Genomic DNA, 22237 nt, shown 5'->3' with positions numbered 1-22237 from the left:
CTCGTGTCTGCTGGCCGCTGGACACCGCAGCAGTGTGGCAGGCAATCTCTGTGTGCCCAGCACAGTGAAAGCTGATGCTGATGCAAAGCCTGTGTAGTCCACACCTTCTAGGTGTTTCTTTGTTGGAAGGCATGAAAATGGGGGGGGGGGTCTGCAAACAGGGCTGGGCAGGGCGGGGTTCCACTGAGAGGGTAAACAGTCATCCATGTGCAGGCAATCAGTGAGAGAGCTGGCATCAACTACAATCCCCATGGCCCAGCGACCGTGTCCTCTAATCCTGCTCTATGGCCTCCCTATTGCTGTGCTGTGGGATCCAGGGGAACCACATGCCCTCTCTGGTCCTTGCCAGCATCCTCTTTTGCTCAGTAAGCATTCATCATCACCGTTGTTCATTTCAGGACTTTGTGAAGTTGAAGGAGTTCACACATCTCAAATACGCAAATAGGGTCACACCCAAGTTCCTGGGAGCTTTCTCAGAGGAGATACACTTGATATAGCCACAGTTTAAAATAGAACCTTATTTTTTAATTTTAAATTTGTATTGGAAAGACATTTCTAGACAGAAGGAAAGAGAGAGAGAGAGGAAAATCTTCCATCCACTGGTTCTCTCTCCAAGTGTCTGTGACAGCCGGAGCTGAGCTAATCCAAAGCCAAGAGCCAGGGGCTTCTTCCAGGTCTCCCACGTGGGTACAGGGTTCCAAGGTTTTGGGACATCCTCCACTGCTTTCCTAGGTGATAAACAAGGAAATGGAAGGGAAGTAAAGCAGCTGGGACATGAAACAGCACTTGTATGGGATCTCGGCGCTTGCAGGGGGAAGATAGCCATTTGAGCCACTGAGCCAGGCCCTAAAATACAACCTTATTATAAACTAAACACATGGGGCTGGCATTGCAGCACAGTGGGTTAAGCCACTGCCTGTGACACCAGCACCTATTGGAGTCCTGGCTAGTCTGCTTTGGATCCGGCTTCCTGCTGATGTGCCTGGGAAGGCAGCATGAGATGACCCAACTACTCGGGCCTCTGCCATTCATGTGGAACATCAGACTGGAGTTCCAGGCGTGCAGCAGCTCTGGCTGTTGGAGGCATTTGGGGAGTGAACCAGTGGATGGAAGATGACTCTCTCTCTGCTTTTCAAATGAATGAACAAATTATTTAATAACAAACACATTCTAACTATTAAGCAGGAGTTGCAGTGTGCCTTTTTCTAGAAGATAAGATGTGCATGTGGAAGCAGACAAATCTGGGCAGCCAAAACTTGAGAGGAGTCAGTGGAGTTCTGGAAAATTCGAGAGCATTTTCCACATTAGAATGTTCTCTGTTGTAACCTCCACACCCACCCTCCCCACTACTACAGAACCACCTCAATCAGGCTGTAGCCCCACAGTCCCCTAAGCACTCGGGGTGGGCATGTGATGGAGTGGATGAGAGGCAGTTTGAAATGAGGTGTCCCGTATCAGAGTCCCTGGAATCTTGACCCTGCTTCCAATTCTAACCGCTTGCCAATGCCATCTTGGGTCCCTGACACCCATGTGGGAGACCTGGGTTGAGTTTTGTGCCCAGTCACAGCTGTTGTGGACATCTGCAGATGGAACCAGAAGATGGAAATGATCTCTCTCTCTTTCTTTCTCAAATAAGTAGAAACACAGATTTTTAAAGTAGGAGCCAGCATGTGGTGTAGTGGGTATAACCATTGCCTGCAACGTGGGCATTCCATATGAACTCCGGTTGGAATTCCAACCTGGGATCCAGCTTCCTACTAACACGCCTGGGAAAGAAGCAGAGGATGGTCCAAGTACCTGAGCCCCTGCTCCGATGGGGGAGACCTGGATGAAGCTGCAGGCTCCTGGCTTTGGTCTGGCTCAGCCACGGCCATTACAGCCATTTGAGGAGTGAGCCAGTGGGTGTTAGTTTATTTTGTTGTTGTTGTTTGTTTGCTTAAAGATTTATTTTATTTTTATTGGAAACTCAGATATACAGAGAGAAAGATCTTCTGTCCAATGATTCACTCCCCAAGTAGCTGCAACGGCCAGCGCTGTGCCAATCCAAAGCCAGGAGCCAGGAACTTCTTCCAGCTATCCCACACGGGTGCTGAGTCCCAAGGCTTTGGGCTGTCCTCGACTGCTTTCCCAGGCCACAAGCAGGGAGCTGGATGAGAAGTAGACCTGCTGGGATTAGAACCGGCGCCCATATGGGATCCCCGTGCATTCAAGGTGAGGACTTTAGCCGCTAGGCCACGCCGCCGGGCTCGGGTGTTAGGTTTTTAACGCACTTACAGTTCCTAAGGTTCTTAGATTGTTACACGCAGCCAAGTCCTCTATTCACGATATTTACCACAAGCCAAAATCTCAGATGCAGGAAGGTGCTTAGTAGGTCCTTTATTCCAGCAAGGTAGGAACGGGAGCCAGGGTGGAGGGGGAGGAAACTGGAAGCGACACAACAGGAGCCATGGTGGCAGGATTGGGGCTGCCAGGGCAGGGGAAGGGACAAGATGGAGGGGGATGGGGGAGAGCTAGGTAAGAAGGGAAGGGGGGGAAGGAAAAGGGAGGGCTGTGTGGGCTGTGTGCTCTGGCCCCAGGGACTGGTGACTGAGAATATCTGAGCCACAGGTAGGTGGGTGGAGACTAGGGGTAGATGCCAGAGATTGGGGAGTGCGGATTCTCAGGTTAGGCGTCAGGTTACAGCTGATTGGTGGATAACCAGCACCGTGCGAATTTCGTGAGCTGTGAGGAGGAGGAAATGGCACGGAGTCTAGGATGGGGTGTTCGAATCACTCCTCACAGTGGGTAGAAGGAAGACTGTGTATGCGTGTAATCCTACCTTTCAAATACAACATATACATATATATTTAAGCAGATATCCTCAGCATTCTCCCCCCAAGGGATGCTAAAATTCTTGAGGAGGCATCCAGGGGCCACTGTCTGTTCCTGGGAGCCGGAGGAATCTGGCGTCCCAGGCTTGGAGCAGGGACCCGGGTTTTTGTGCTGGTCTCTGTTCACTCCTCTGTAACCGACCATGGGCAAACACAATGCATCCTCCCCCAAAAAGCTGGATAAAATATAAGCAGAACAAACAAGTCTCCCCCAGTCTCAGAGGTTTTCCTTGGTCTTTATGTCCCTCTCCAGCTGCCGCCTGGGGTCTCCTGCTCCGGGTCGTTCTGATGGTGGGAAAGCGCCCTGGAACCAGGATCTCATATCTAGAGGGGGCCACAGGAGCAGCAAGCTCACGGAGCTACATTTGCAGGACCCTGTGATAAGAACATTGTAGTCAGCATCCTTTCGGAGCCAACACAAAGCAGACCCCCACTTGTGCTGAAGTCAGCAGCAAGAGCCACCGGACAGAGAAGTGAAGACTCGGCAAGTCGAAGCCAAGGTAAATATTGACCTCTTGGCATAATCAATCCTGCAGTTAATCTAAAACAGACCCACCCCTCCACCCCATTCCCACCTCCGCCACCCAGATTGCCCAGGACGACCCAGGTCCTATGCTCCTCCCAGAGGCCTGAGAAGGTGGCTGTAGGAGCGGCAGCAGCCACGCTCCTGGGGTAACTCACGGGCAGGCTGGGCACCACTCAATGGAGCAGAACCATCACAACCCAGAAGCTTCTTGATCTTGCTCCAAAGTGTCTGAATACATGAGTGGAACGTGACTCTGGATTTTCTTCTTTACTTGATGCCCCCCCTAAAGTCCACCCAGTCTTCCAGAGAAGTCGCTGGCTCCTCGCATTGTTCTTGATGGCCTACCTATAAATATTAGCCGCTGGGTCTCCCTGGACCTTGGCCAAGAACAAGACAAGCCAAAGCCCATGGCACAGATACCATTACAGTCTGTGATCACAAACAAAGGTTTGCAAAGGGAAATGAGTGTTGAAAACCAAATTCTAAAAAACTGCTTTAGGGCCTGGTGTGGTGGCCTAGCAGCTAAAGTCCTTTCCTTGAACACATGGGGATCCCATATGGGTGCTGGTTCTAATCCCGGCAGCTCCACTTCTCATCCAGCTCCCTGCTTGTGGCCTGGAAAAGCAGTTGAGGACAGCCCAAAGCTTTGGGACTCAGCACCCATGTAGGAGACCCTCTCCAGAAGAGATCTGGGCTCTAGGCTTTGGATTGGCACAGTCACTTGGGGAGTGAATCATCGGACGGAAGATCTTCCTCTCTGTATATCTGACTTTGCAATTAAAAAAAAAAAGGTCACAAAATGAAATGTAATCAATAAAAAAAAATGTTTTCAAGGGAAGAGGGAAAGATGGGACCTTCTAGATAAATAAGAGGTTGCCCAATGCCAAGGCTGAAAGCCCAGCTCTGTTATGGTGATGGATGTGACAACCTATGAAGGTTGCCCCCTCAGCATGTGTCCCAGGGAGCACAAAGGGATCACTTTGTGGAGAGTGGGGCAGGAGAGGGGACGGAGGTGACCAAGCAGAGAAGAGGCAAGCAGGAGCTGTAGCCCAGCACAGGCACGAGGACAGCAGGGGATACAGACACGGTGACTTCACACTGTGGTGTCTACTAAAAGTGACACACCAGCTCTGCACATTGCCTCCACTGCCAAGTTCTGTGTTCTTCCCTGGGTGCCCACCAGGAGAGATGAAGGTCAAGATCAACAATCATGGGCATTTGGCACAGCAGTTGTGCCTGCGTTTTATATCAGAGTGTCCGGCTCAATTCTAGCTTCCTGTTAATGTGCACCCAGGAGTCAGCAGGAGAGGGTTCAGGCACTAGGATCACTGCCACCTGCATGGGGAACCTGGATGGAGTCGTTCCTGGCTCCTCGCCCAGCCCCCGAGGTTGGGGACATTTGGGGAGTGCACCCAAATGGTTGAGACTCACTTCTCTTTCTCTCTCTGTCTGGCTTCCAAATAAAATAAATGAGTGCATTTTCTTAAAGATCATTTTTTTAAAAAGGAAAGCTATAGGGAAAGTAGACAATAAGGGTTCAGGTGTCTCTTCCTCTTCTAATCTGTCCTGGGGTCCCCCTTCCTCAGGATTTCATGTGACCTTTGACCTCCCCAAAGGGCTGCCTTCAAGTACCATGAACAAATAAAGGTGGCTGAGCTGGCTTGCAACACCAGCCGTTCATATGAGCTCTCATTCCAGTCCTGGCTTTTCCACTTCTGATCTAGTTTCTTGCTAATACACCAGCGAAAACAGCAGAAGATGGCCCAAAGGTTGGGGCCCCTGCACCCATGGAGGAGTCCCAGATGACCATCCTGGGAGGACAAAGAAGAGCTCAACACTCCTCCCAGGGAGGGACCAGAGCCAGCTCCTCCCGCTTCTGTCCAGAATGGTGGGGTTCAGCCCTTGGACGATTAACCACTAAGGTTTCCCTGGTACAGAAACCCCTCCTAGGCTTCCAGGAAGGTGAGTTTTGTTGGAAAATGAAGAGAGTGAGGGAGGGCTTGTGTTGCAAGCTCTTATCAAGAAAGAAAGAGGATGATGCCCCAGCTTGATCAAAGGCTGCCATGAGCATACTGAAGTGTGTGTTTGAAGTAGAAGTGGATTCCAGATAAGCCCATCTCAGAGAGGCAAGGAGATTGCAGACTGCAGAGGATCATTAATTAATTAAAGCTCCAGAAAGTCCCCTGGAGTTGTCTATGATTTGGAAAGCTGCATGCCTGCAGAGTTCAAGGCTCTCAGAGGGCAGGAGTACAGGGTTGCGGGGACGGTGAATGCTCTCCCACTGAAGGCAGCCAACAATGATTTCCAGGATTCTTAGGGCAAGGCATGAAGAGAGCAGGGGCTGCAGTTGTGGCCTGGAGATCCTGACGACTTCATTAGGGTCTCATGAGGTTGGGGGGAACTCAGATGGGGCCCAGGCAGCTATTGGCTTTCCACAACCAGATGCCCCAAGTGACCCTGCCCTGGGGGACAGCCCAGAGCGCACTTGCTGATGCCTGAGGCTGCTGACCAGCTGGCCAGGGTCCTGTTCATGGGGCAGGGCCAGCCTGGTGCTCTCAGGTGGCTGCTTGGCTTCCTGCCTGTTGCCTTCCAGGCCTCCACTTCAGAAACTCTCACAGTCTGCTTTGGAGCTACAATCTCCTCTGAAAAGTGGAAAGAATTTGCTTTCCCTGGCATCCCTAGGATGTTGGATCCCAGTTTGCTTTCATCCACAGATCACTTGTATAGGCGTGACCTGCAGCAGGTCCAGTCCACCCCCTTCCTCACTTCCTTTCTCTGGCCCATCCCTTTGTGACTTTCAGAAAAAGTGGATCTGGGTGGGTAGGTGCTGTGGCATAGCAGGGGAAGTCATTGTTTGGGATGCCCGCATGCCAAGTCTGAGTGCGCTGTTTGAGTTCTGGCTGTGCTGCTTCTGATCCAGCTTCCTGCTAATGCGACCCGGGAGGCAGGAGATGATGGCTCAGTTGCTTGTAACCCAAATGGAGTTCCTGGAGCCGGCACGGTGCCGGCCCCCACTTTTTTTTTCTCTCTCTTTCTTAAGATTCTTTCATTTTTACTTGAAAGAAAGATTTACATAGAGAGAGATCTTCCATCTGCTAGTTCACTTCCTAAATGGTTTCAACATCCAGAGCTCCACTTCTGACCCAGCTACCCAATGCGCCTGGGATAGCAGCAGAAAATGGCCCAAGTCCTTGGGACCTTGCATCTCCATGGGAGACCCAGAAAAAGTCTTGGTTCCTGATTTTGGACCAGCCCAGTTCCAGCCATTGCAGCCAGCACAGGAAAGATCTTTCTGTCTCTCCATCTCTCTCTCTGTAAATCTGTTTTTCACAAAAACAAATCTTTTTTTAAAAGATTTATTTATTTTATTGGAAAGGAAGATGTACAGAGAGGAGGAGAGACAGAGGAGAAGATCTTCCATCCGATGATTCACTCCCCAAGTGGCCGCAATGGCCAGCGCTGCGCCGATCCGAAGCCAGGAGCCAGGAACTTCTTTCCTGGTCTGCCACGCGGGTGCAGGGTCCCAAGGCCTTGGGCCATCCTCGACTGCCTTCCCAGGCCACAAGCAGGAAGCTGGATGGGAAGTGTTGCTGCTGGGATCAGAACCGGCAGCCCATATGGGATCTCAGCAAGTTCAAGGCTAGGACCCATAACCATTACGCTATAGCGCTGGGCCCAAATAAATAAATCTTTAAAGAAAAAAAAAGTGCCTCAATCTAATACAATGGGTGATCCTTGTTTGGATTAGGGTGGGAGCAAATCACTTGTGGAAACGGCCCGAGGACAATGGAGGCTGTTTGCAAATGGACTGAGTACTGGATGGTATGAAGGCATTATTGTTCATTTTATTAGGTGTGATAATAGCAGGGGGCTTATGGGCTTTAAAAAGCCCCTATCTGGTCAACACATGTATTTAGTGGTGCAGTGACAACATGTCTGGGGTTTGCTATACAATACTCTGGGGAAAACAAAAATGGTGATAGTGGTAGATTTAAGGAGATTGACAGTGACTGATCCTGCTGAGGCAGATGAGGAGGGTGTAAATTGTCCACGGGGACAAGCCTAGAAGAACAGAGGAGCAAGCAAAGGGAAGAAAGAAGCAAGTCCCCTCTCTGTATGGTGTTGGAGTGATTAACATCTGTGTTGGAAGGGTGGTAGTGGTACTTTTAAGAGGTGGAGCCTAGGGCCTGGCGGCGTGGCCTAGCGTCTAAAGTCCTCACCTTGAAAGCCCCGGGATCCCATATGGGCAGCTCCACTTCCCATCCAGCTCCCTGCTTGTGGCCTGGGAAAGCAGTCGAGGACGGCCCAATGCATTGGGACCCTGCACCCGAGTGGGAGACCCGGAAGAGGTTCCAGGTTCCCGGCTTCAGATTGGCGCGCATCGGCCCTGTTGCGGCTCACTTGGGGAGTGAATCATCGGACAGAAGATCTTCCTCTCTGTCTCTCCTCCTCTGTGTATATCTGGCTGTAATAAAATGAATAAATCTTTAAAAAAAAAAAAAAGAGGTGGAGCCTATTGGGAGGTGGTTAGGAGGACGGCATCCTCAGGGACAATGAGAAGAGAGAGAGAGAGAGAGAGAGAGAGAGAGAGAGAGAGAGAGAGAGAGTTGTTGCCTGAGGAAATCCTTTGGTTTTCTGTTTTCTGATAAGATCTCTCATTCCCACTGGTTGATGTGACTCAGCACAGGTGCCAAGGCTCGGAAGGTCCTCCCTGGGACTGTCAGCCTTCCAAAATGTGAGGCAAATGTTATTAAATTTTTTGTTACATTATTTCAGATGCAAAGAGACAGCAATCCCTTTTACTCTCCAAATGCTCACCTCTGCCAGGGCGGGGCCGGAACTACAGCTGGGAGCCAGGAATAGAACTGGGGTCTCCCACATGGGTGGCGAGAATCTTACAAGCTGAGCTGTCACTGCTGCTAGCCAAGGTCTGCCTTGGCAGGAAGCTGGAGCCAGGAGCTAGAGCTGGGGATCCATCTTAGCCACTAAGCTAAATGTTCAACCCCTCTTTTCTTTATAAAGGAGCCTGCTTCAGGAATTTCATTATAGTAATGAACATGGACTAGCACACTCTCTGTGTACTTCGTCCCCCATCAGTGGGTTTGTGAGCATCTTCCTGAGATTGTGTCAACCATGTGGTCACCAGCTTGCTTTGTCTCTCTGGCTAAGACTCAGGGCCTGGTGCTGTGGCACCACAGCTTAAGCTCCCTGCAATCCTAGTATCCCATGTGATGGCAGAATGTTGGAATCTCAGCTACTCCACTTCAGATCCAGCTTCCTGCTAATGTGCTTAGGAAAGCAGCAGAAGATGGCCCAAGCATTTTGGCCTCTGGATGAAGATTCAGATGCAGCTCTTGGCTCCTGGCTTTGGCCTCACCCAGGCACCGGCCCTTGTGGCCGTTTTGGAGAATGAACCAGTAGATGGAAGACCCAGGGGGCTGGGTCCTAGCATTCCATAACCTTCATTCACATCCAGGAGAGCCTCAAACATGTCACAATTGCACCTGCCCCACAGGTTGCTGAGGATTTGAAATGAGTGAATATAAAGTGCTTGGACTTGGATGTGGCTTCTAAGGACTGTGCAAATACCAGTTGATGTCATTATCATCCATGCAGACAGCCATCAGGATGCCACCGGTCCCCACAGCAACCCCACGGTCAGCGCAGTCTCGTCTCCCTCACTTCCCAGCCTTTTCTTGAATCCCTAACACATCCCATATGCACGGAAGAATCCCCTCCAGTCATTTGGCCATGGCTGTGCCTTTTTGTTTTCACATGCTCCTCATTTTCAAATTAAATTCCCTTGTTTTCATGGTCTTTGTCAAAAACAATTTGATTAATCCCTCTCACCATTTGGCAAGCCTTCTGTTAGGTCAAAGAGATCTCTTACAAATAAGAATTTGACCAACCTCTCTGGTCTTCCCTTGGAACTGGCTGATGACAGATATGATGTAAGGCTGCACCTCACTGTCTCAGGTCCCTGGGGGCACAGCCTGCCTGTCTGTCCCATGGCATCCTGTAAGCTAGAGCATGCCTTGGAACTGTGGGCTGAGCCAGCCCTGTCTCCTGCCCAGCTTTTGCACAACAGCTGTCCCAAGGACAGAAAGTTTGTGGGGGACATGAAAGGAATCCTTTCTTGACATATGAATCCTCCTACAAGTGCAGTAGTATGTAGCTTATTGGGTTGTGCCTGACAACCCAATCATACAATACAATCAAGCCACTCCCTGCCTCATCTGTGGTTCTAATTTGCAATGATCTTAAATGCCTTTCTTTGCAATTCTCCATGCCTATGGAGAAAAAAAAAATGACTTGTCCGTGAAACAGCATGCTAAACTGGAGTTGGATCAGGCTTTCACAGTTGTGAAAAATCTAATGTTAAAATATCCCCTCCCTGGGTACTAGGGACCAAGGTGAATGCATGGATTGATGTAGGACATTTATTCTCACTACATCTTCAAAAAGCAGGCGTTAGAACTGTGGCTGTTTTATAGAGCTAAAAATTAAGGCACAAAGTAGTCAAGTGGCTGGTCCAAGGTCATCTATTGGCCAGTGAATGGAACCCAACTTTGAACAGGGCTTTCTGACTTGTATCCCTAGCCTGTCACAGCTACCCCTGGTGATCCCTGGGATGGCAATATTCCGGTTTCCATCATCTTTGTAAAGTTTCCCTGATGGTCCCCAAACTAAGCCAAGCCATTTCATCATCCTTGCTTTTGCTGCTGCTGCTACTGTTTGGTTTGGTTTGGTTGGTGGGCTGATGTTTGAGCAGTTGGGTGGTTAGCTGATGGTTGAATAGGTGCTTGCTTGTTGGTTGAGTGATTGATTGGTGGAGTGGGTGGTTGAGTGGTAGGTGGGTGGTTGATGGTTGGTTGACAATTCAGTGCTTGACTGCTGGTTGGTTGGTTATTTTGTCTGAATGGAGAAACGCCTTGATCCTGTGTTAAGCATCTTCAAGTCCAGGATCTCATTTTATCTTCCTAATAAAGCTGTGACATACAGGCAGATAATTATTGTACTATAAAAGTTCGCAAAAGACCTTAAGTCACGTTGCTAATTAGAACAAAAAGCCTGCATGATCCATAACCATAGACAAGGCTCTTCTAACACAAGGGAATCTACTCAATCAGCCTCAAACGTCCACCAAGACATTCCAAAGGAGAAGGCAGAGTTCCTAACAACACAGGACTCTCTCCGGGGCAGTTAGGTGGTTGGGGAGCTGGATGGAAGGGGAGGAGGCACAGGAAGATTGCCTCCTATTCTGTGTGGTGTTGCCTTGCACAGTCCTGACCTTCAAGCAACAGGGACAGATGGAAAACCATCTCCCTTCCCTAGCCCCATTTGAAGATTGATGAGATAGCCGCAGCCAAGTGCTTTGAAGACAAGGGCTGGAGGAAACCCCCGGGGTTGGATGACTTCCCAGCGGGGACTTCAGTTGAGAGGAGAGATGATGAATGTTTCTGTTCAGGTGGCTGGGAACTTTGGGGTGAGAAAGTAAGTGTCGCCCCAAATATGCCTCCTGGTATTGCTGCTAAAAAAAAAAAAATCACCTTACTCTACTCCCTGTCAGGCACATCTCACTCCTGCTCAGCTATCCCGTGAAGGAGAGGAAACTTGTATGGTGTCCTCCGGATGGGCCCATTGGCTGTGCCCGCAGCCAAGTTGCTGCACCGGGTCCCTGGCTGGTCTGCTGGCTGTCTCACTTCCTTTCTTTGTCTCAAAGCGTGCCAGGATGAGTGGGGGAGAAAGGATTTCCAGATTACAGTCTTTTTTTTGTGACAATGCCCATTCTGGAACCTGGAACCAAATGTGTGCCAAATCCACGTTCTGGGCGGAGGAGGTGGAGGAAGGCCCTTTTGATTCCCTCGAGTCACAGGAAATCCACAATTTAGTCTCGAGTAATAAAAACGGCATGTGTAATCGCTAGGACCACGGAGGGTCTACCCAAATGAAGGATTTGTATGGCTGGCGGTTATATTAAATCTTTTCAGCAATTTATAGAAAGGATTTGAAATATGTCAAACTTATTTCTTTACCTTTTTTTTTTTCAAGTGGGAGGTTTTATTGCCTGGAGTCGCAGCATCAGAAGAAAAAAATGGCTCTTGGTTCATCCAGCCCTCACCCCTGCCACTGTCGTCTGTCTCCCTTCAGGACCCGAAGGCCTGGTATTATGCTGTCTGAAATCAGCCTCTTCTAATTAAAATGAAAGTCATAAAGCAAAGAATGCCAGTAATTTACAATCATAATAATCTCAGAGTTATAGAGTGCATCTAGCCAAGAAACCCAAGTGAGTTCACATTTTTATTATTATTATTATTTCTCTCACCTGGAAACAACAACTTAAAGCCCCCTGGCCAAGTCTCAGGGAACCCTCATTAGCTTACATATTTATAGAGTCAGTGACTGTGTGTGCATGCCTGCATGTGTTGTGGTTGTGTGTGTGCTGGGAGGGAGGGAGAGAAGGAAGTTCCGTTAGCCAGCGTTTGCTGTCTCAGACTTAGAGCTGGGACCCATTAGGCCAAACACGACCAGGATCCCCCTTCAGAGAGCACTCGTGGGTTGTTCAGGGGTGGGCCAGGGTACTACGTGTCAGAGTCACAGGGTGGGGGTTGCCTAGACTGCATCCCCAAGTGGGCAGGTGGCAGCTCAAGGCAAGGGGAGGAAGCAGAGGGCAGAGACGTGCCAGCCACTCTCTGGGCTGGTGTTGGCTGGTGCTTTCCACAGGTTGTTTCCAAACCAGCTCCCTAAGAATGTGCCTGACATGCCTGGGAAGGCAATGAAAGATGGCCTGAGGGCTTCGGCTCCTGCCACTTGCTCTGGGTGAGCTGATGGAGTTCCACATTCCAGGCTTTCGCCTGGCCCAGCCCTGGTAGGTGTGAGCAGTTGAGAAGTGACCCAGTGAATGGAGGATGTCTCTCTCTGTAACTCTGCCTTTCAAATAAGTAAATAAATGCATATTTTAAAAGAGTGGGGGCGGGAAGTGGAGATCCTAAGCAGGTCAGGATACTAGACAGCAAAGTGGGGCCAAGTTTGCTACTTTTTTTTTGTTTTGTTTCAAAGTTTATCTATTTTACTTAAAAGTCAAGAGTTACAGAGAGAGAGGGAGAGACAGAAAGCTCTTCTATCTGTTGGTTTACTTCCCAAAGGCTCAATGGCCAGACAAGAGCTGGTCTGAAGTTAGGGTCTAGGAGCTTCTTCTGGGTCTCCTACGTGGGTGCAGGGACCCAAGGATCTGGTCATACTCTGCTGTTTCCCCAGGAAGTTGGATCAGAAGTGGAGCATCCAGGATTCGAACCAACACCCACATGGAATGCTGGCACCACAGATGACTAACCTGTTGAGCCACCATACTGACTCTACTTGTTCTTTGTATAAAACCTGTTCTTGGGGAGAGCTAATTTGCTCCAGCAACCTGCATCAGTTCCTTCCAAGCCCAGCAAATTCTGTGACCACCTGTCCCTAAACCCCATCTCTTAAAGGGCCCACTGTCTCTTCAAGGATCCAGCACAGGAGGCTTTGGGGCGCCCAAACCAAACCACAGCAGGCAGGCGAAGGCAGAAAGCCATGTCTGCTCCTGGGGGAGGGAAGTGTCTTTTTCATGTGGTAACTGCAGGACCTTTGTGCTGCCTCCTCCCTGGCACCAACCTGGGACACAGAGTCAGTTTGGGGCACAATTTGTTTTAAAGAGTTATTAATTTTTATTGGAAAGCCAGATTTACAGAGAGGAGAGACAGAGAGAAAGAGCTTCCGTCCACTGATTCACTCCCCAAATGGCTGCAGCAGCTGGAGTTGAGCTGATCTGAAGCCAGGAGCCAGGAGCTTCTTCCAAGTCTCCCACCCGGGTGCAGGGTCCCAAGGCTTTGGGCCATTCTCTATTGCTTTCCCAGGCAACAAGCAGGGAGCTGGATGGGAAGTGGAGCAGCTAGGATACGAACCGGCATTCTGGCACAAATTTAAAAGACCCTGTGCATATACATGGGTGAGCACCAGACAAGGTAGGTGTACCCTGCAGGCGGGGGTGGGGTTGGGTTCTGAAGCTTCAAGGGGAAGGGCCGGGGGCAGTGTAAATCCAGCTTGGGCACCTGCACCTGCCTGAATACCTGCAACTGGCTGTCCCAAAGCCCCAGCAGGAGACCTAAGTGCATGTTTCATACCACAGGAGGTGGAGGTGATGACGGTGGAGGTGCAGGTGGTGCAGGTGGTGTGGACTTTACCAGGTGTGAAAAAAGAACACAGTTTTTGAAGCTGCTTGGATTCAGCAGCTCTTGCTTTTCTAATGCACAAAAAAGTTGTGTATATTCTAAGGTGACTAACAAGCAATCCTAACGTGGCAACACAGGCTGCTGAGAATTCAAGGAAGTGCTCCGAGAAGAGCGAGTATTCCAGAAAGATCCGCAGTGACCCAACCATGGACTAGCTAACATGAAAGTACTCACTGAGGGCCACTCAGAGAACCCCTGGTATCCAACAGTGACCCCGGGACCACACCTGTGCGTGAGAGATAAACAGCATGGAAGCAGGCACAGGGGTGCAGCCCCACGGAAGCTCCACTTTCCTTCCAGCTCCCTGCTTCTGGCCTGGCATATCAGCAGAAGATAGCTTAAAGCCCTGGGACCCTGTACCCATGCAGGAGACCCGTAAGAAGCTCATGGCTCTGGATAGCTCAGCTCCAGCCGCTGCGTCCCTTTAGGGAGTAAACTAGCGGATGGATCGTCTCTCTCTGTCTCTCCTCTCTGCAACTCTTTCAAGTAAAAACAAGTCTTTAAAAAAGTTAAAGCATATTCCATACACATGTGTGTATACTTGAATGTCAGTGTATCTTTTGCCGAAATCATAATACCCAGCAATGAGGCTTTCTAAGTGTTTAACCAAGAGAAAACCCAGGGGCCGGTGCTGTGGTACAATGCGTTAAGCCACCACTTGCGACTCCAGCATCCCATTTGATTCTTGGCTGCCCCATTTCCCACCCTGTTTGGGACATAGGGCTAAGTTCCTCCCATGGCAGGCCCCTGGGACACTCTCCAATCTCTAGCTACCCCTGGGCATCCTCCTTGTCTCCCTCCCGGCCATTCCCATCCATCCTCACGATGCCCAAATTTCCAGAGGTGAGCGAACCGCGGAAGCCCCAGCTCTGCGTGGACCTGAGGGGAGCACACGGACCTGGGTCTCTGCTCCTACCAATCTCCTACATTTCTGCTAAGGCTGCAGACTGCGTCTCAAGCTTCGGCCCAAAGAGGGGCATAGGGACCCTTGAGCAAGCTGCTCGGGATCTCACTAGAACAGGGATGTGGAAGATGAATTCCCCCACGAGCAAAAAGAAAAAAAAAAGTATGGAGAAAATCACGGAAGGTCCCAGGCTAGGTTACCAGGCATTCTCGCCGGGAGTCGATTAGCGCCCTATTTCCAGCGGGATGCAGTCCTTCTCTCGCACTTTCAGCATCTCCACTGCCCAGCTCTGACCCTCCGGTGGGCTCCGGATCGCGTGGTACAAGCTGCAGGGACTGGACCCCTCCTTCGGCCCTGGCCCTGGCCCGCCCACCCTTCCGCCCCTGGGCGCCCCGGAAGTGATCGCGCCCCGTCGCCTTGGAAACGCAGCAGCCAATCGGCACAGCGAGGGGCGCGCTCGCCTTGCCGGCCCCTGGGCCGCTGTGGGTTCTTGCGGCGCTCGGAGACAGCTTTAAAACCAGGATGCTCAAAGCCAAGATCCTCTTCGTGGGGCCCTGTGAGGTGAGTCCGGGGGCAGCAGGCCGCGGGCCGCCCCTCGCGGGTCAGGGCGGTGCTCCAGGAGGTGGGACCCTGGGTTCCGTGCAGGTCGCTGGCCCCCTGGGTTAATGCTGAGCAGCCCCACGCAAGTCAAGGCCTTGCTCCGGGAGCTCGCACTCCCACCCTTTTGAGGTGGGATCCCAGGTTTTGTGCAGGTCATCGTGTATTTTTACCGTGGTGGCCTCCGGAAGCCCTCCCCCGCGCGTCCTGGTGTTGAGTGGGGCTTCTAGTCTTGGACCACTCTCTTTGGATCCCCAACTTGGTCCCTAAGGAATGTGTCTCTGGGACTTGCGGGGGAGGATTTTTGCTCAATGGGCTTGGAGCTGTGAAGGTGTATGGTGGTAGAAATGTCTAGAGCTGGGAGCTGGAAGGACTGCAGACCTAGGGGATGAATGAATATTCTCCATACAGGGCTGGTGGAGATACACGTGGCTGGGTTTGGGTTCTGTATATCTGATACAAATTACAGAAAGGCCCTGATACACACTTGGTGTGGGATGGAGGGACGGGGGTGGTCGGGGGAGAGGATGGGAGGGCTATTTTGTTACTGTGTTCATTATTTCTATCAGAAGGTGGGTCATATACTTAATAGAGAGGAACTGCCCACAGGCTGAAAGGCAGCCTGGGCGTCTACGAGGGCCGAGGCACCTGGCAGGGACGGGCATGGGCGTGGCGGTGATGACACTGTTTGGGGTACCCCCCCCCCCCGTTCTACCTCGAGCACCTCTGTACTGGTTTCGGCTTCCTGCTTATGTGCTCCCAGGTGGCAGCAGGTGGCTCAGGTCACCCACGCTGTCCACCTCCTGGACCAGACCGTGCTGGTGGGAGTGCCATGGGTCCACCCTGCAATGGTGTGGAGATGTGGCCTGTCCACTCGCTCACCTGTGCAGGAGTGGGAAAGGGGCTCTCCAGCCGAACCTGGCCCCCCCACCTTCTCCTTTGTACAGAGTGGAAAGACAGTTTTGGCCAACTTCCTAACCGAGTCCTCTGACATTACCGAATACAACCCAACACAGGGAGTGAGGTGAGACTTGGGCGTTCCCCGACCCATGTTTCCCTGTGCCCCCTCCTGCCATTGCTGGCCTTGTCAGAGTGTCACCCCCTGAGACGGGTGCTGCCACCATTGCTGTCTGTGCTTTCAGAATCGTGGAGTTCGAGAAGCCGCAGATCAACAGCAACAGCCAAGGCCCCGGCTGCGAATTTGAGCTCTGGGACTGTGGCGGCGACAGGAAGTATGTGTCATCTCTTTCTTTTTTCACTTTTTTAAAAAATATTAATTTTCATTGGAAACTCAGATATACAGAGAGGAGGAGAGACAGAGAGGAAGATCTTCCGTCCGATGGTTCACTCCCCAAACGGCCCCAAATACTGGAGCTGAGGTGATCCGAAACCAGGAGCCAGGAACTTCTTCTGGATATTCCACATGGGTGCAGGGTCCCAAATCTTTGGGCCGTCCTCGACTGCTTTCCCAGGCAGGGAGCTGGATGGGAAGTGGAGCAGCCAGGACATGAACCAGCACCCATATGGGACCCTGGCACATACAAGGCGAGGACTGTAGCCAGTAGGCTACCGTACCAGGCCCTATTTTTCAAATTTTTAAAGTTTGTTTGTTAGGCAAAGTGACAGAGGAGGCAGAAAGAGAAAGATCGGTCTTGCGTTTGCTGGTCACTCCCCCGATGGCCAGGGCTGGGCTGGGCCAGGCTGAAGCCAGACGGCTGGTACTCCTTCCGGGTCTCGCACGTGCGTGCAGAGGCCCAAGCATTGGGGCCATCCTCCACTGCTTTCCCAGGCACATTCGCAGGGAGCTGGGATGGGAAATGAAGCAGCCAGGACTCATGCCAGCATCGCAGGTGTCAAGAAAGATCCTCTCCAGCCAGTGAATTCAAAACCAGGGTTCTGGGGCAGGCGTGTGGCCTGGAGTTCGTCCTTCGTTTGGGGTATCCTGATTCCATATTGAAGTTTGAGTGTAGACTTCACTCCTGACTCCCAGCTTCCTGCTAGGGCGGAAGCTGGGGCAGTGCAGATGGCTCAGTTAGCTGATCGTTGCCCTCTTCATGCAGATCTGAATGGAGTTGCGGGGTCCTGCCTTCAGCTGGCTCAGCCCGGGCTGTTGCAGGCATTCTGGAGACTGCCCAGCGGATACAAGATACTTTTCTCTTTCTGGCTCTCTACCTTTCAAATAAACAAAACTTAAAAACCAAAAAATATCAGCTGGGGCTGGGCCAGGTCAAAGCCAGGCACCTGGAACTCCATCAAGATCTGCTATACAGATGCAGGGACCCAAGGAGTTGGACTATCCTTCACTGCTTTCCCAAGTGGATAGGAAGCGAGCAGCCGGGATTTGAACTGGCACTCATATGGGTTGGCAGCACTAGCAGGGGGAGGATTAGCTTACCATGCCATGCTGCCGGCCTTGGCTTGGGCATCCCAATGGTTAGGGCAAACACCTACCTCATGCCTTGTTCTTTGGTAAGTCCACAATTCAATGCTTGGCTCCACTCCCAACTCCATTCCCAACTCCAGTGTCGTATACCTAGGAAAGCTGCTGCTGCTGGTGGCTTATGGACGGGGGTCCCTGCCACCCGGGAGATCCAGATGCAATTCCCGTCCTCTGGCTCCAGCCCAGCCTAGTCCCACTGCAGGTGTCTGGGGAGTGGACCAGCATGGGAGGCCTCTCTTGCTGTTTCCTCTCTCTCTCATGTTGGAAGTCACCGATTCAGAACCTGCCCGACCATTCCCACCCCGGCCCCTCCCTGACCCACAGGTTCGAGTCCTGCTGGCCGGCCCTGATGAAGGATGCGCAGGGAGTGGTGATTGTGTTCAACGCTGACATGCCAAGCCACCTGAAGGAGATCGAAATGTGGCATTCCTGTTTCGTGCAGCCTCTACTCCTGCAGGACGCCCGGTGCTTGCTGATCGCACACCACAAGCCGGGCTCCACGGCTAGCAGGGGGAGCCTGAGTCTGGGTGAGTGCCCAGAGCAGGGGTGGGGCGAGGGGGATGCCTTCTTTTTAACCTCCTTTGCCCATGTGTGTTCCCCACACTTTGATCTTGCCACGTGTCATGGAAGGCAGCAGTGGGTGATGTGCGGTTCCTAAGCACCCACTGTGTCCTGGGTGTTTGTGTTTTTTTACTGTGTATCTTGGGATCACAAGTTGGGAGAGATGTAACCCAGGCCTGAATATGGATGCCTTAAAGGCCGGCTACCACGGGGCCGGCGCTGTAACTCAGAGGGTTGAGCCACTCCTGTGCCACCGGCATCCCATATGAGCACTGACATGAGCCCCAACTTTTCCAGTGTGGAGCCAGCTCCCTGCCTATGAGCCTGGGAAGGCCAGGGAATATGGCCCCTGTAAATATGTCCCCTGTCCCCCACATGGGAGACCTGGATGGAGTTCCTGGCTCCTGGCTTCAGCCTGGTCCAGTCCTAGCCATTGCAGCCAACTGGGGAGTGAACTGGTGGATGCAAGATCTGCCTCTCTCTCTCTCTTTAAAGATTGATTTATTTTTATGGAAAAATCAAACTTACAGAGAGAAGGAGAGACCGAGAGAAAGATCTTCCATCCACCAGTGCAATCCCCAAGTGGTCACAATGGCCAGAACTGAGCCGATCTGAAGCCAGGAGCCAGGAGCTTCTTCTGGGTCTGCCACATGGGTGCAGGGTCCCAAGGCTTTGGGCTTTCTTGCACTGCTTTCCCAGGCCACAGGCAGGGAGCTGGATGGGAAGTGGAACAGCCGGGATACAAATTGGCACCTGTATGGGATCCTGGTACGTGCAAGGCAAGGACTTTAGTCAGTAGGCTACCGTGTCGGGCCCTCTCTCTCTGTGTAAGTTTACTTTTCAAATCAGCAGTCCATCTTTTGAAAACACAGACACTAAGAAGGAGAACCAGCTTGCTGTGACTTCCACTGGCACAGGGTAGGGAGGGAGGGTGCTTCTTGCTCGAGAAAACCCTGCAAATCACACGGAACACACACACACACACACACACACACACGTCAGGTGACTTAGAGGGCAAAAGCCTGGATGATGTGCTTATCTCCCTCCCACCGGAGGTGCGCCCGAGGACACTTTGAGAACTTTGTAGAACTCTGGATCTGGCCATCTGTGGCTCTCCGTGTCCGGGGCTGCCCTAACTAGAGCCCCGTTTTCCCTTGGCAGCGCCTCCCCTGAACAAGCTAAAGCTGGTGCATTCCAACCTGGAGGAGGACCCCGAGGAGATCCGGGCGGAATTCATCAAGTATCTAAAAGGCATTGCAAGCTCAGTGTCCGAGAGCAGGGACCGCGAGGAGATGTCCATCATCACGTGACACCCCCCCCCTCCCGGCCTGCAGCCCACTTGCCACTGGCAGCTCCTCCTACAACCCGCTCCTCCACTGGCCTTCCCCCTGGGGCCGCTGGCTTGGGGTCCCCTGACCTGCTGGCCCAGGAGCGGACCTCCCGCTTAGCTCAGGGGAGGATACCCCTGGTTCCAGGCCTTTCCAAGGAGCTGGGATTTCCCCACCCCAAAAACTTCTTTTTCCTCCAGCTGTAAAAAGTGTGGAACTTTTTTTTTTTTAAAGATTTTAATTTATTTTTTCATTGCAAAGTCAGATATACAAAAAGGAGGCGAGACAGAGAGGAAGATCTTCCATCCAATGATTCACTCCCCAAGTAGCAGCAATGGCTGGAGCTGAGCCGATCCAAAGCCAGGAGCCAGGCGTTTCCTCTGGGTCTTGCACATGGGTGCAGGGTCCCAAGGCTTTGGGGGACTATCCTTGACTGCTTTCCCAGGCCACAAGCAGGGAGCTGAATGGGAAGCAGGGCCGCTGGGATTAGAACCGGTGCCCATATGGGATCCCAGCACATTCAAGGCGAGGACTTTAGCTGCTAGACTATTGTGCCAGGGCCCCAACAGTGTGGAACTCTTAACTCTAAAGGCGGTAACTCGATCCACGCCTGTGGGCTTGCATGAAAACCTGCTGGTTAGTGGCCATTGGCCCTGAAGGGGACACCCTGTGGTCGGACCACGTGGGGCCTCGGGGTGCCATCCCTGGCTTTCTAAGACATGGAGAAAGTGGAGTGAAACACACCCCAAGTTTCGCATCCCCCCACGGACGGACCCTCATTGCACGGAGTGTTGCCTCGTCCCTCTCTGGCCCTGGTCTGAGTCTCAGGCGCTGCCCTCACCCCCAGCTGGGAGCGGGCTGGTTCGGCAATGCGGTGACCGGGCGGCGTGGGGCCTCCGCATCGCCGTCACACAGGTCAGCAGCCGCGGCCACTCGGTCCGTCACACCCCCTTGCTCAGCCACAGGTTCTCCTCCGGCCCCAGGCATTGTACCAGAATGCCGTGGAGTAGGTGTATTTTATTAAATTTTTAAAATATCTATTTATTTGAAAGGCAGAGCAACATGGAGAGATGCCTCGTGTTCCGAAGTGCATGAAGGCTGTGAGGTGCCCCAGGGAGGACACCCACGTTGGGTGGCCTTGGTCCTAGTGTGAGCCAGAGCGAAAGAGGGAGACACCACACACATACTCCCCACCCAAGCACGTGGGAGGCGAGCTGCGTGTCTAAGGGGACTCGAACGTCTCCATCTTCCCCTCCCTGGCGTGCCCGGCTTCAGGCAGGGAGTGTCCAGTGGCCACGTGTGGTCAACACAGGCAAGTTCCCCCCCCCACCCCCGGCCAGGGGACTACATTTCCCAGAGTTCTCGGGGAACTCGCCGCCCGCCCTTCCCAGGGGGCTGTGCGACGTCCACTCTAGCCGGGATCGTCGGTGGAAAAAAAAAGTTCACTAGAGAGGCGTGCTCCGTTCAAGTCGCTCCTCAACGGAATGTCCAACTCTCGCCTTCTCCATCTCGTATTCTCAGACGTCCACTCCTGTCCGCGGCCTTCCGGAGTCCCAAGGAACCTGGAGCCCATCTCCTTGGCAACCACACTCCTGGAAGGGGAGAGGGAGATACAGGAAGTGACGTATTCACAGCATGATGGGAAGTGTAGTTGAGCCTGTCCGCGCGTCCCCCCAGACCAGGGTTGGAGAAGCGGATGAAAGGTCTTTCTCTGTAACTATCCCTTTCAAATAATAAAGAAATTCTTTTGGGCAGACACTTGGCTCAGGAACCCCATATCCCACAAGGGGGTGCCTGAGTGGAGTCCCTACTCCGTATGGCATCCAGCTTCCTGCTAACGGCCACCCTGGATGGCCGAGTCCGGGCCACCCGAGCATTCTGGAAAACAAGGGCTCCCGAGGAGCATCTCCAGTCATGAAGGGCTGGATCGATGCAGGGGTGAGGGGCACATGCTGTCTCCCCTGCAGTTCTGCAGAATGGGACAACTGTGGAAGTGAAGGTGGAAGAAGAGGTGCGAATCCGGGGAGAGCTGGCCGCCCAGCTTACCTGTGCAGCCGGGAGCCGGCTGGCCAGCATTCCAGAACTTTCCACAACTGCTTGTATTGGCCCTGGGAGGGTCCCAGGAGCCCTGCTGGGGCTGCTGGCCTTGAAGTGGTTCTGACCATCATGTCCCCCCCCTCACCCAACGTCAGCACCGCGTGGACACTGGAAGCAGAGGATCACGTGCCAAGAGGGAGGGGGCAGAAATCCAAAGTTTAAGATTTCCTTCTTGGCCTTGCTCCTCAGCTGACCCCATAAAGTGATTTACTTTAATATATTTGATATTATTTATTTGAAAAACAGAGTTGGAGATACTCCATCTACTGGTTCACTCCCCAAATGGGCTGTAATAGCCCAAATCAGGAGGGTCTTCTGAGGCTCCCACATGGGTGCAGGGGTCCAAGGAGTTGGGCCATCTGCTAGCCAGTTTCCCAGGTGCATGAGCAGGGAGCTGGATGGGAAGTGGAGCAGCTGGGGCTCGATCCGACGCCCACATGCTATACCAGTATTACAGGTGGCAGCTTTACCCACCACATCGCAAACCTGGCTTCTGGTTGGAATTTGTTTTTTAATCAATGTATGCTTATCCCTGTTTTATTTGACTAGCAGAGGGACACAGATATTCACTCACACCCCCCATTCGTTGGTTTATGCTCCAAAGGCCAACAACAGCTGAGACTGGACCAGGCCAAAGCCAGGAGCCAAGGCT

At 52.2% G+C, this 22237-nt stretch overlaps 1 protein-coding gene across 1 annotated transcript; it reads left to right on the top strand.

Annotated features, from left to right (window-relative positions):
- Nucleotides 1-14990: 14990 nt before the first annotated feature.
- Nucleotides 14991-19473, top strand: IFT22 (intraflagellar transport 22). Its single transcript, XM_004586964.2, has 5 exons — nucleotides 14991-15123; nucleotides 16107-16183; nucleotides 16302-16391; nucleotides 17924-18126; nucleotides 19322-19473. The coding sequence occupies exons 1-5, from the start codon at nucleotides 15085-15087 to the stop codon at nucleotides 19468-19470; spliced, it is 558 nt and encodes a 185-aa protein (XP_004587021.1). The 5' UTR covers nucleotides 14991-15084; the 3' UTR covers nucleotides 19471-19473.
- The last annotated feature ends 2764 nt before the right edge of the window (nucleotides 19474-22237 follow it).

Source organism: Ochotona princeps, chromosome 24, assembly GCF_030435755.1.
Source record: "Ochotona princeps isolate mOchPri1 chromosome 24, mOchPri1.hap1, whole genome shotgun sequence".
NCBI classification, from domain to species: Eukaryota; Metazoa; Chordata; class Mammalia; order Lagomorpha; family Ochotonidae; genus Ochotona; species Ochotona princeps.
Note: the sequence above shows the minus strand (reverse complement) of the source record. Positions and strands in the feature narration are given on the sequence as shown.

Coding starts and splice junctions, on each gene's coding strand:
- IFT22 (XM_004586964.2), top strand. CDS start 15,085: ATGCTCAAAGCCAAGATCCTCTTCGTGGGGCCCTGTGAG. Junction 15,124..16,106: donor TCTTCGTGGGGCCCTGTGAG/GTGAGTCCGGGG, acceptor TCCTTTGTACAG/AGTGGAAAGACAGTTTTGGC. Junction 16,184..16,301: donor AACCCAACACAGGGAGTGAG/GTGAGACTTGGG, acceptor CTGTGCTTTCAG/AATCGTGGAGTTCGAGAAGC.